Raw genomic sequence first — 12716 nt, 5'->3', positions numbered from 1 at the left:
CTAAATGAACTGCTTTTGTCAAAGGACACCATTTTTATTATTGCAAACTGTGGTTATTCGGACTTGGGTATTTACTGTATATTTTCTTGAAAATGAATGAACTGGTGAGTTCAAGGAAGACAGCTTGACAGTATTTGTTGCCCATGAGAAAATTATAGCTTTCAAGCAAAAATTAGAATTTTTGGAAAACTTGGATTTGCTACTTTGAACTCCTCAGCTTCCCAAAACTTAAAGGGTGTTTCTGATGATAGAGGTAATATTAACAATGGAGATGTTCTGAAATGTGTCAACAGTTAGATCTGCTTCACTCAGCCAATATTTTCCAAATGACCAATGCAAGATACTTCAAAATCATGCAAAGGTATACCAATGGATTTTTATATAGTAGAGTGCAGGAATTTCATTGAAACTATTCATAGTTTGATGCCACATTGCACTTTAATCTTTAAGAAATTTCCACTTGTTGAGTTTTGATGTAATATCAAAGAATACCAAAGTTATTTGAAAAGGCTATTAAGATGAACCTTTCCCAACTACATATGTGACTTCTCTCATATATTTCAAACATCTAAACAGACTGAAGAAAATGAGAATCCAGTTAAATCCTATTAAGGCAGACACTGGATTTGGGGGAAAAAAAGTTAAACAATGATACTTTTTTGCTCTTTTAGAAAAGCTATTTTTCATTAAAATGCTATTCATGTTAACATGTAGTCGGTTTATTAGATTTTAGAAATTTATTAGTTTTCAAATATAAAAAATACTGATATAGTGTATGTGAACAAAAGTTCTTTGGAGTTCTCAATTCTCAATGTCAAGGTTTCCCTACCAAAAAGCTAGACTGCGGAAATAAATTTGTAATGCCACCTACTGGCAAGACTTGAAATCACTGCCTCTTCTGAAATCTAATCAGCTCACCGAGGTAACTGAGTCCTTAATCTTGGCCTTAGTCTTGTGAACAATGTGATCCAAGGTAATCAAATGCTCTAGGGATTTCATTCGGCCTTTAAAGTGTCTGTTTGGGCTGAGTCATAGAGAAAATAATTTGGGGAGAGGTTTCTTTTTTCACTGTGACCATTCCTAACAGTTTGTTTGAAATCCTCCAATGGGAAACTGAGCACATCCCCCCCCCCCACCTTTCTCTTTTCAACATGCTTCATTTTCTTGACGATCTTGAGCACAGTACTGATTGAAACTGTTGATGATATGAAAACTTCTCTTTTGTTTGTAGATTTTAAATGGAGGGACTCCAGACATTCCTTCCAGTGGCCTACTACCAGGGCAGGCTCAGGAAAATCCAGGTTATCCGTACTCTTCTGATAGTTCCTCTATTCTTGGTAAGTAGCATTACTACTCCTTTCCACTGCAGTGAGCTTGCATGATATCTGGCGTAAAGTCAGTTTTAAGAACTGAATGAATAAAATAAGCTAGTTCTAGATAAATGATAAGCAAATTTTTAACCTTTTTTTTTTTAAAAGCAGCTGCATAATGCAGCTTTTTTTAAAAATTTTTATTTATTTATGATAGTCACAGAGAGAGAGAGAGAGGCAGAGACACAGGCAGAGGGAGAAGCAGGCTCCATGCACCGGGAGCCCGACGTGGGATTCGATCCCGGGTCTCCAGGATCGCGCCCTGGGCCAAAGGCAGGCGCCAAACCGCTGCGCCACCCAGGGATCCCAACCTTTAGTTTTTAACTCTAGTTCAAAGTTGAGTTTAATGGCCAAGTTCTGGTGAGGGGCTCCAGGTTTGTCCCTGGAACTCAAAGGAGCAGCTTAGACTCAGGCTTTTCCCTCCATGTGGGCCATCAGCTCTTCAGTGGGAGGGCTGATGAAGGAAGGTTCAGAAATAAAGCCTGGAAGGATGATCAGTAAGTGTTTCAGCGGGTATTAAAAGTGGTAAAGAGTTTGCTTCTCCCATGTCACCCATCTTCTCTGTCATTCTGGATGGTTTGTTTTCTCTTCATCCCTACATTCCCATTTGTCTTTCCTTCTGTATCTCCCTCCCTAGAACTGGTTATGTCAGAATATTAAGATGAGGTGAACTCAAATACTTTCAATCTTTATTGCATTTTAAGCACTTGTTTCTAAAAAGTTGGTTCTTTTCTCTGAAACACACTAAAGGAAATATATTACGGCAATGCAGCCCCAAAGCAGTCTCTCCCGTCATTCCCACTGTACTGTTAAGTACAACATTCTTATTAAAAGTGTGCTTAGGAACTGCTTATGAAAGTTAAACATGCTTTGGTATTAGGACTGACCAGTCTTTTTCTCCTCCCACAGGTGAGAACCCTCACATAGGCATAGACATGATAGAAAACGACCAAGGCTCAAGTAGTCCCAGTAATGATGAAGCAGCAATGGCTGTCATTATGAGTCTCTTGGAAGCAGATGCTGGGCTGGGTGGTCCTGTTGACTTTAGCGACTTGCCATGGCCGCTGTAAACGCTACGTGTTGCTTTGGCAACAGCTACAGTATCAAAGTGCATTACTGGTGGAGTTTTACAGTCTGTGAAGCTTACTGGATAAGGAGAGAACAGCTTTTATGTACTGTCTTCATAAAAGCCATCTCAGAGCCATTGATACAAGTCAATCTTACTATGTGTAACTTCAGACAAAGTGGAACTAAGCCTGCTCCAGTGTTTCCTCATCATTGATTATTGGGCTAGCTGTGGATAGCTTGCATTAATTGTATATTTTGGATTCTGTTTGTGTTGAATTTTTTAATCATCGTGCACAGAAGCATCATTGGTAGCTTTTATATGCAAATGGTCATTTCAGATGTATGGTGTTTTTACACTACAAAGAAGTCCCCCATGTGGATATTTCTTATACTAATTGTATCATAAAGCCGTTTATTCTTCCTTGTAAGAATCCTTTACTATAAATATGGGTTAAAGTATAATGTATTAGACAGTTAAATATTTTTAATAAATGTTTCCCTTGTTCTATAAATACTGTTCACATTTCAAATAGAAAAAAAATTCCTGTGTGCTACAGGGCTGGATCAATTTTCTACAGTGGCTGTTTAAGGACAAGCCATGCCAAGGACATTTACAGTGCCTTTCTGGCCTTCAGTAACAGTTCCAGGACTCACATAATTTCCCTATTAATAGCTCAGCTGTACTGTTAGAATAGTTAATCTCCAAATTATTGCAATTTTATGTGAGTATGCTGATATTACTGCTTAAACACAGATTTCAAATCCTATGACATTATAAGATTAATTGTAACAAATGGGCTTCTTGCCTACAGCTCCCACTCTGCTCATAGTTGTATGGCTTCACACATTAAGTGAGCCCTGACCCAAAGCACCTAAGTATTTCTACTTCCTGCTTGAGTTGGACCACAGGGTTTTTGTTTTTTTTTTTAAAGCATCTGCACAAATAGTTTGCTAAGAACAGCATAGTATAATGGACAAAGCACTGAACCAGTATAAGAAATTGACTCTGAAATTTAAGGTTACCCTATAACCATAGTAATGGCATTTCACTCTTCTTAGGTTTGACTAGAAAATGTTTTTTCAGTCAACCTTTGCTGTGGATTTAGTAAGGCATCTAAGTGCTTCATTACACGTAAACTAAATCGGGAGTTCTGTGAGCTACCAGGTGGTTTCTAGTTTCATTGATACCAATAAGACAGGAAATCCATTAATTATGAGACTAAGGATCTGGTCAAGGTGGTTATAAAGCTGATCAGAAACATTAAAACAATGGAATTTTATTGATGAAAAACTTGAGTTTACAATCATTTAGTAAATGAAGAGCAAACACTTCATTTTCCTATCCCATAACTCTTGAGAAAAAAAAATTAGTAAATAAATATCTGAACAGATTAAGGGTAAGGCAGACTGGATAATAAACCACCTCTGATGTTCACACATCCTGCATGTGACTCACTCTAAAAGGGCGAAAACAGCACTGGAGAGAAATAAGATATGGGCATTAGATCTCCTCCTAATCAATCAAGCCCAATGATAAATACTCCTTTTTTGCCCATCATGGGCAGCAAACTATACACATTTTACTGAAGGAATACTTTGATAGAAGCACTTATTTCAGTTATATTGTGCATCACAACTATAAAAATGGCTTGAACAGTTCCATTTAACCACCATTTATAAAGTGCACCTATATAATATTCTACATTTTACCTGGGGGTGTGATGAATATCAATATAAGCTGAAAATACCCCAGCTGCCAATCTTTACCACTTCTGAAAATATCTAGATGTGTGAAAAAGGACTGTCCCCCATACAAAGAACCAATTTCACAAACCTACTGGTAAACAAATACATTTATATAACTGGAACCTCAGGATGCTAGAGTTGTACTCATTTTAAAAACCATTCAGCTACCTTTGGTCTTTAAAAAAGCCTACACTGCAATATCCTAAACATGGTCATGTGCATCTCACGATGAAGAGAGCGGCCTTGCAGTGCAGAATGAGGAGAGTGCAGCGTCACCGTGACGAGTAGCATGCTATGGTTTCAAGGAACATCAGCATCACAGCATCGGATTCTGCGCATCAGGATCGAGGTCGTTGTTGCCAGAAGGGGGATGGATGGGGAGGATATCCAGCTCATCCACCTGCGGAGTTGGGTGCAGGACCACCAGCTGGTCCTGGGGAATGTCTGCGGCAGCTGCTGCAAGATTGGTGATAGATTTACTCTTCACACATTGAAAGTCTACATGCCGACTCTTTCCTTCTTCCTTCTCCCAAGACATTCGAATAAAGGGTCTTTGGACATAGTTGTAAATCACTTCTGGGCGGCCTCCAGGCCTTTTCTTTACTTTTTCTTTGTAGGTAGGATAACCTGGAGGACAGAAAAGTTTTAAAAACTGAGGTGCACACATACACAAGTATGCACACACTTCTCACCCAAACTTCCCACCCAAGTTAGCCTAAAGAAGGCTTTTCTGCTGTAGTTCCTGAACAAACAGAAATTAAGACAAAGAAAGGAAATCAATAATCCATCTCCTTCGTCATCAGTTCAACAGCCAGAAACCGGAATCCTACTGAGGCAATTCACACAAGCTTCCACCATCCTCTCAGCCGCTCAACATACCAACCCAGTAAAATATTCAAGTAAAAGCATGGAAGGGGGATAAGTCCTGAACAGAATGGTTCATAGTCTCGTGCATTGGACTCTACCTGTATACCCTTAACATCCCTGAACCCTCCCCTTCACAGGATCATCTCGCCTCAAGGGCTGTAATTTGTTGCCACATTAGCCTTCTAATTTCCTTAAACCTAAATCTCATTTTTATATTGCTTTGGGGGTTTTTTCCTTTTTTTTTTTTTTTTTTTGTTAACATATAAAGAGCTATAGAGTTCTCCAGCTTCACTAGTTCTAGGTATACTTTTGCACCTAGATCAACAAAGCCAATATTTTAAGCCCCGTATCATTTTAACACTACTCCCAACAACCAAGCAGTTCATCCAGAGTGGCAATTCAAAGGAGCTTCCCCTGATTAATTATACCTTCCTCTTCTTGGATAATTACTGAAAAGTAACAATTAGTGAAGACAATGCTAATATGGGAAAAGTTTCAGTCATTTACCAGTAAGGCAATTTCTCCAGACATAACTCCTTAAAACTATTATTATAAGTCCCTTCCCTCCTTCCTACTTGCAAGAATTGCTAGTTTAGACCAGGGATTGGCAAACATTTTCTTTAAAGGACCAGATAGTAAATATTTCAAGTTTATTTCAGCTTCTCTTGCAACTACTCAACTATGCCACTATAAAGTAAAATCAGCCACAGAAAAATGTAAATGAATGAGCATGTCTATGTTTCAATAAAACTCTGGGCAATGGAGGGGATAAGAGGCAACGGGCTAGATTTGGCTCATGGGCCACAGACTATAGGAGAATCAGAAAAAAACTAGAAAGACCTCACACATCAGGGACTCAATTACTGCATAAAGGAAGTACGTTGGCATCACTGGTGGCTAGTATATTTAGCTACATATGTAATATGGCTCAGGTGAGGGGGCTCGGGCAAGCAGAGCTAAAAATCTTCTAAAGACCCTTTGTAGAATGTCTTTTTTGTTTCATACTTCCAGTCAATTACCAGGGCAACACTTGAGTTCAGAAAGGTCTCCAGCTCTATTTCCTTGTCCTTGATTTCTCTTGGACCATTAGTCTTTAAAATTCCCATCTCATCATAGTCCAATTTGTCTTCCATAGAGAATCCTCACTCTGATACAAGTATAATCCTATTACATCCTTGCTTAAAAACTACCAACTACCAAAAAATTTCCTCTTGCTTCAAGGGAAAGTCCAAAGTCCTTCACATAGTATATAAGGCTTTTTTTTATTTTTTTTATTTTTAACAAGCAGGCTCCAACCTACTTGTCACCGGGCTTCAGCTCAAATATCTCTACCTAAGAGAAGCCTTCCTCATCCTCCCAATCTATAGTAGCTTCCAGGTGTCTTCTCTCTAGCTCTGAAATCAAACAGCTAAATCCCACTACTTACAAAATGACAGAAGACAATGGTGAAGCCAAAGTGTCAGCAATTCCACTATGTTCTTTTTTTTTTTTTGTATTTATTTATGATAGTCACACAGAGAGAGAGAGAGAGGCAGAGACACAGGCAGAGGGAGAAGCAGGCTCCATGCACTGGGAGCCCGACGTGGGGATTCAATCCTGGGTCTCCAGGATCGCGCCCTGGGCCAAAGGCAGGCGCTAAACCGCTGCGCCACCCAGGGATCCCTCCACTATGTTCTTAAGCCCAAAGTCTCCTCCCCTTCCTCCAAAATCCTATTTCTGGTCATTCTTTCCCATATGTCTCAGCAGTCCATTACTGCGATCTCCAACAGCTCAACTGGTCATTGATCAACACCATGATCTTCATGATCAGCATCACAAACACATACTGAGAAATTACTATGTGCCAGGCTCTGTTTTAAGTTTTTCATTCTGTCATCATAACAACCCTATAAAGTACTTTAGTGCTCCCATTTTAGATGAGGAAACTGAGGCACAGAGAAGTTAAGTGCCCTGGCCAAGGTCATACAACTATTAAGTCATAGGATTTGAACACAAGTAATGTGGCTCCAGAACCTTTAATCTTTACACTATGCCACATTATGCCAAGGGAGATATTTTGTTCTTAGTAAAAGGGCACTTTATTTATTATTTTTTTTTAAAGGGCACTTTAAAAGAAGTATCTGACATGGCATCTGGAAAAATCCATTTAAATCATAAAGTAAAAAAAAAAAAATCTAAAAATGTTTGCATTTAATAAGATGAAATAAGTTTGAAATCTGTATTTAATGTAAAAATAAGTTAACTATTATCATATCTTAAGAACCAGGAAGCTACTAACATGTTTTTACATGCATTTTCAGATAGTAGTTTTAAGTTCTGTTGAGCTTTGAGGAACACCAATGATCTCTGACGGGCACAAGGCTTTGCCCATCTTTTGGAAAGGTATACACATGTACCAGGCAAGAATACATTGGGATGATGAAATATGGCAGACAAGACAAACTCACTTTTTCTTACTATTAGGGGAATCTTATGGAATAAATAATAATTTTTAATGGCTTTCTATCTTTTCAGATAAAGGAAGCTCATTTTTGTTATTTTTGGTGTACTGCATGAGCATTCATTCAATCATCATTTGAGTTTTTCTCAAAGTATGTATTTCTCAAGCTATATTCTAAATGGGATTCAATTTTTAACCTTGTTTTTTTCTTTTTTTTAAAGAAAATAGAAAATAATGAAAATGTCTTACCTTCTATTCCCAATCTAATCTTCTTAAGACCCCTCTCCTTCAAAACTGATTTGGCCACATCTCTGTTTTCAATATACTTGAAAAATCTATATAATTTTGTGCTATAAATAACTGGAAACAAAAAGACAAAAATACTTTCTTATTAAAATCAAAGTACTTAGAGATGAACTTAAAATTATCTTGATCATCAAAGGGGCCTGACAACTCTAAAAGCCCAAATAATGGATGCAGTGATGCGAAAAGGATGACTAGCCAACATGACAGGATAATTCAGTACAGTTAATATATAAGCAAATGTCTACTTAAGTTGAAAAAAAAAAAAAAAGCTTTAATAACCAATCAGGTAACCCAATCCATAGGAAGAATCTCCTTCTGAAAGATATATCATATACAAACTTATTGCAATAGAATCTGCCCCACTTTCTTCAAATAAGAGAACCAAAAGATGGTAATATCACATCGTTATCGAGCAGGCAAAGTAAAGGACTTTGCTATGATGCCTACAAGGCCTCGTCTGGAAGAGAAAAAACTGCCTTGTCACAGAGTACAAAATGGATACATCTTATATTTCATGGATTGAGCAACTATTAATAATTCCCCCAAAAGGCAAAAGACCCTCCCCACAAACTGTTTTCAATTCAGGCGAACAGCCCCATTTAATACTGATGTTAAAAATGGCAGATTCGAGCATGTTCTGCCCAGGTTAGTCTGTTTAGAGCAAACTGGCTTTGCAAAGGACAGACATTCCACTGACAACATGTTGAGTCTTCCAAATGTGCTGGGAACTTCAGGGAGTTAGACTGATGGACCTTCCTCGCCTTCTCTCTTTCGGGTGGAGTTATCTCCCTTAAAAGGTGAACTGCAAAGGTTTTTTCAAAAAAAGAAAAACACACTCACAAACCAAACATGCTGGTTTAAGAGCCAATAAAAGGAAAATACGTATACAGATGCTACTCATGGGATAAATTTGTGATTTACATCCTTAAGATTACTGATATTTTTAAGATAGATTTGCTGACATCTCAGAATGGATGGTGTCATAAAGCCACAGGTAGGAAGATCAGACTGTAGAGGCTGTGTCTCCTCAAATGAATCTTCTTTAGGTTGAAACATCTTGGCACAAAATGAAATATATTTAGACAAATTATGTAAAAATGTTTTCAGTCATTTTTAAGCTTCACAGCTTAAGATGAAAAACAAGAAAACAAAGAAGACTGACACGGAAAGTGGAACAACTGAAAAGGAAAAGCTGGGTCTACCAGAATTCCTCTATCGCTATAATGTCATTTCTGTGTTCTACAGCAGGCTCTACTCTCCTGGAGGTCAAACTTTTTGAAAACTAAAATATAATTTATTTTGGTTTATTCATTCATTTTTCTTAACAGAAAATAATGTAGTATATTTATTTTAATTTTTGTTAGCCTTTCATTTTTCCTGTGTTTTGTTCAACTTTTTATTCCTCATATTATTACAGAAAACTACTGTCAGCAAAGAAGATAGGAATGAGGAAATACAACAAAAATGTCTGTTATTACAACTGTCCAGAGAAGAATCACAACACTCATTAAGTGTATCATGCAAAGGAAACATCTCAATGTAAATTCTAAAAAGTGCTATCATAACTTAGGTTAAAATAAATAATCTTTTCAAAATCTTTAGAAGTCAAAAGGAATACCCCTTGGAGTCTGCTTTGTTTTGATTTTAGATAGGGATAAGTAAAATGAAAAAATCAGAGATTAAAGCATTCTGGTAACTTTCTATATTCCTGTTACTTTTTACTTAAGCCCTCATCTTCACCAAGTCAACACAGGCTGGCATACAGAACAAGATGCTGGACTATTTTGCCTAGTTACTCAAATCATTCTTTTAACTCTATCTTCTCAAATCTATAAAACAGCTCAAAAATACTATACAGGGTTCATCAAGAAAAATATAAATTTTCTGACAAAACTCAAAAAACCAAAAGGCTCCAATTAGAAAAAGTTTGAAAGTGTAGTAAGGAAAGTCATCGTTGTTCAAGATAAGCTGTTTTGGTCAGAAATACATAGTTCCATAAAACGTTCTGAAGGGTCATTATATCCTCCAGGAACACATATGATACTAAAAAGGAACATCTTAGAACATCAAGTCACCCTAGAAATCAATGCGTTGAAGCTTCTCATTTTACATACAAGTAATAATTCATCTTAAAAAAAAAAAAAAAAGCTGATTTTTTAACAATCTATTTACTCCAGGATCTACTTCCCTAGAAGGCTTCTTTCTAAATGCAAAGAAAAAAAATCTATCAAGATCCAGATACTCAACAAAGAGCAAACCATTTCTGTGCATGACAGGGGTGGGCATATTTTTTCTGTAAAGGGCCAGAGTAAATACTTTTTGGGCTTTGCGAGCCATGCGGTCTCTGTTGCAACTACTCAACTCTGCCATTGTAGCGCAAAAGCAGCCATAGACAATACATAAAAGTTTATTTATAAAAACAGGCAATAGGCTGGATTTTGATCCACAGCTCGTAGTTTACTGACTCCTGGCGTAGGTAAGAGTTCAATGTACTTTCTTTATAAAAACTGTCCTTTGATCGGTATTAGATAAAGAATCTGTGATGATTTAAGAGAGAAAACATGCCACAGTACTTACTTTGTGAATACTCTTCTCCCATCTGTGGGGGATACTCTTCATCCCAATCAACCACATCATCATCTGTAAGCACTACTATGTGGCATTCTCGTTCCCCACTCTGGGCACTAGCTACCATGAGAGGCAGGATCATTTCTTCCAGATAAAATTCAAACTGTCTACGAGCACCATCATTTGATAACTCATGCATTAGGGCACCTGAAATGAATCCAACAAAAAATATCTTGATTTTTCTGATGACTGATGAGTAAAAGAGCAGAAGCAACACACACACACACACACAAAATATTAAAATTAGTTCAGCATCTACTCTGCAGCCCTACAGACAAAATACACTGGTTATTCTATAGTCAACAAAACTTTTCCTAGGAAGAGATTTTACAGAAACGAATCTGATAGAAAGAAGGGCAAATTAAAAGCATCTAACATAAGCTCCTTCATTTTATACTTTAGGAAGTGACCTACCTAAGGTTACAAAATTAATTTGCAAAATCAGAATTGAGTCCCCACCCCCAACTTAGCCCAGGGTAGTGTTTTTATTATTTCATGTTGTCTTCCATCGATATATGCAATTATATCTTAAAAGTATATCTTAAGGATGTTTTCAGATTGTCCACTGAACTAAAATAGTTCTCATAATTCCTTCTCCTATGTTTTCTTTCTCAAAAAATTATTCACAAACAACATTAATATTTCAGTGTAGAAAAAGAAGTGAATTGGCTTTGGGATAAGGCAGGCAAAAGGCCAAGCAAAATATAGGATGGTACAGGACTTATGTAGCAGACCTGACTCTAGAATTCAGAGGGGTAAAAGATAATTTCACATCACCCTCCTTAAGTATAAACAAAGTGAATAACTTCAATTGCCCAAAAAGAGGGCCACAAAAATCACTTGCACTGATCTAATTTTTTTTCCTATGACAATGGCAATGTCCTATCTCCTAAAGCACTACTAGTTCAGGAACTGCGAGGAGAGTTAGAGCAGAAACTAGAACTCAATCTAAGCTATAGTCTCCCAAGGGAGAGTCTTTTCCCTCTAAAACACCACTAATTATATAATAATTATTAATAATATACAGTGATATAAGTGATTAAATAATTAATATATGTTATAGTTTCACCATGCCTCTCTCTAGGCTGGCTAATTCCAGTTTTTAAAAAAGATTTTATTTATTCATGAGACACACACAGAGAGATAGGTAGAGACACAGGCAGAGGGAGAAGCAGGCCCCCTGCAGGGAGCCCGATGTGGGACTCGATCCCGGGATCCCAGGATCATGCCCTGAGCTGAAGGCAGACTGTTCAACCACTGAGCCACCCAGGCGTTCCTAATTCCCATTGATTTCTTTTTAATTTCATTTATTGCCAAACTCCTAGATATATCAACATAGTCTTTTTCCTTTAACTTTTGAACCAATTCCAATCTGGCTTCCATACTCAGTATTCCTCAAAACTTCTCTCAATATAGCCTCCTTTAACCTTCAGATTGTTAAAAATAATGAGTGTGTTTTGATCCTGTTCTTATCTGACCTCCTGGCTGAATCTCTCACAGGGACCACCACCTTCTTCTTAAAACCCTCGCTTCCTTAAGAATCTCTGATGCCACTATCCCTAGTTTTCTTTCTCCTCTGGATGTTCTTCTTCAATCATCTTTGCCAAATTTTTCTCCTCTAGCTGTTCATTAAATATTCATGTTTCTCAAGACAATTTTTCCTTCTCTTACCTTATGCTGATAATTCCCAAATTTATTCTAATTCTTGTCTTCTATATTCTAGATGCCTTATATTCAACTGCCTTCTGGAAATCTCCATTGGAATGCTACGTCACAGGCACCTTCAAACTCAATATACTAAAAGCTGATTTAATCATATGTGCCTTTCCCTGCAGTGTTTCCCAAATCAGTAAATGGCATCATCATCATCATTCATTTCTCAGAATCATCTTACAAAAGTACCAGGCATATAGTAGGAACTTAAATATTTGTAGAATAAATAAAAGTGAATCATCGATTACTCTTTCATCTCTTAATTCAATCATTCCCCCAGCCCTATCAAGTCCACCTCTTAAATGCATCTTGAATTGTGTCATTTTCTTCTCTGGGAGATGCTATCCAAAGATAACTGCAAAATCTCTTATACCACATGCTTTTCTACAATGGGACCTTGACATCTCCTCCCTGGAGATGGAGTCTAATTCCTCTTCCTTTAACCTAAGCTTCCTAACCTATACTGACATGCTTGTAACCAGGGCAGCATGGCAGAGGTGAAAGTGCATGTTTTGCCTTGGTCCTGGGTAACATTCTCTCTCCAAGTGCTTACCTGCTGAACTCAGTCTCCAGACTTA

At 37.4% G+C, this 12716-nt stretch overlaps 2 protein-coding genes across 17 annotated transcripts in view; one reads left to right on the top strand and one right to left on the bottom strand.

Moving 5' to 3' along the window:
* Nucleotides 1-3049, top strand: part of ARNTL (aryl hydrocarbon receptor nuclear translocator like) — a 101435-nt gene extending 98386 nt beyond the window's left edge. For all 12 annotated transcript variants that reach the window (XM_041729949.1, XM_041729952.1, XM_041729953.1 and 9 more), the window contains 2 exons: nt 1232-1337; nt 2280-3049. In XM_041729949.1, the coding sequence (XP_041585883.1) occupies nt 1232-1337; nt 2280-2440 (267 nt within the window). In that variant the 3' untranslated portion in view covers nt 2441-3049. The remainder of the gene's footprint in view (nt 1-1231; nt 1338-2279) is intronic.
* An 88-nt stretch (nt 3050-3137) lies between these two features.
* Nucleotides 3138-12716, bottom strand: part of BTBD10 (BTB domain containing 10) — a 78068-nt gene continuing 68489 nt past the window's right edge. For 3 of the 5 annotated variants that reach the window (XM_041729959.1, XM_041729958.1, XM_041729962.1), the window contains 4 exons: nt 10375-10572; nt 8495-8599; nt 7741-7851; nt 3138-4811 (listed from right to left, as the gene is read on the bottom strand). In XM_041729959.1, the coding sequence (XP_041585893.1) occupies nt 4501-4811; nt 7741-7851; nt 8495-8599; nt 10375-10572 (725 nt within the window). In that variant the 3' untranslated portion in view covers nt 3138-4500. The remainder of the gene's footprint in view (nt 4812-7740; nt 7852-8494; nt 8600-10374; nt 10573-12716) is intronic. The other 2 variants (XM_041729961.1, XM_041729960.1) reach the window with 1 other exon arrangement.

This window comes from Vulpes lagopus, chromosome 15 (genome assembly GCF_018345385.1).
Source record: "Vulpes lagopus strain Blue_001 chromosome 15, ASM1834538v1, whole genome shotgun sequence".
In the NCBI taxonomy this organism is placed as follows: Eukaryota; Metazoa; Chordata; class Mammalia; order Carnivora; family Canidae; genus Vulpes; species Vulpes lagopus.
This window is presented reverse-complemented; position numbering and strand designations above follow the sequence as displayed.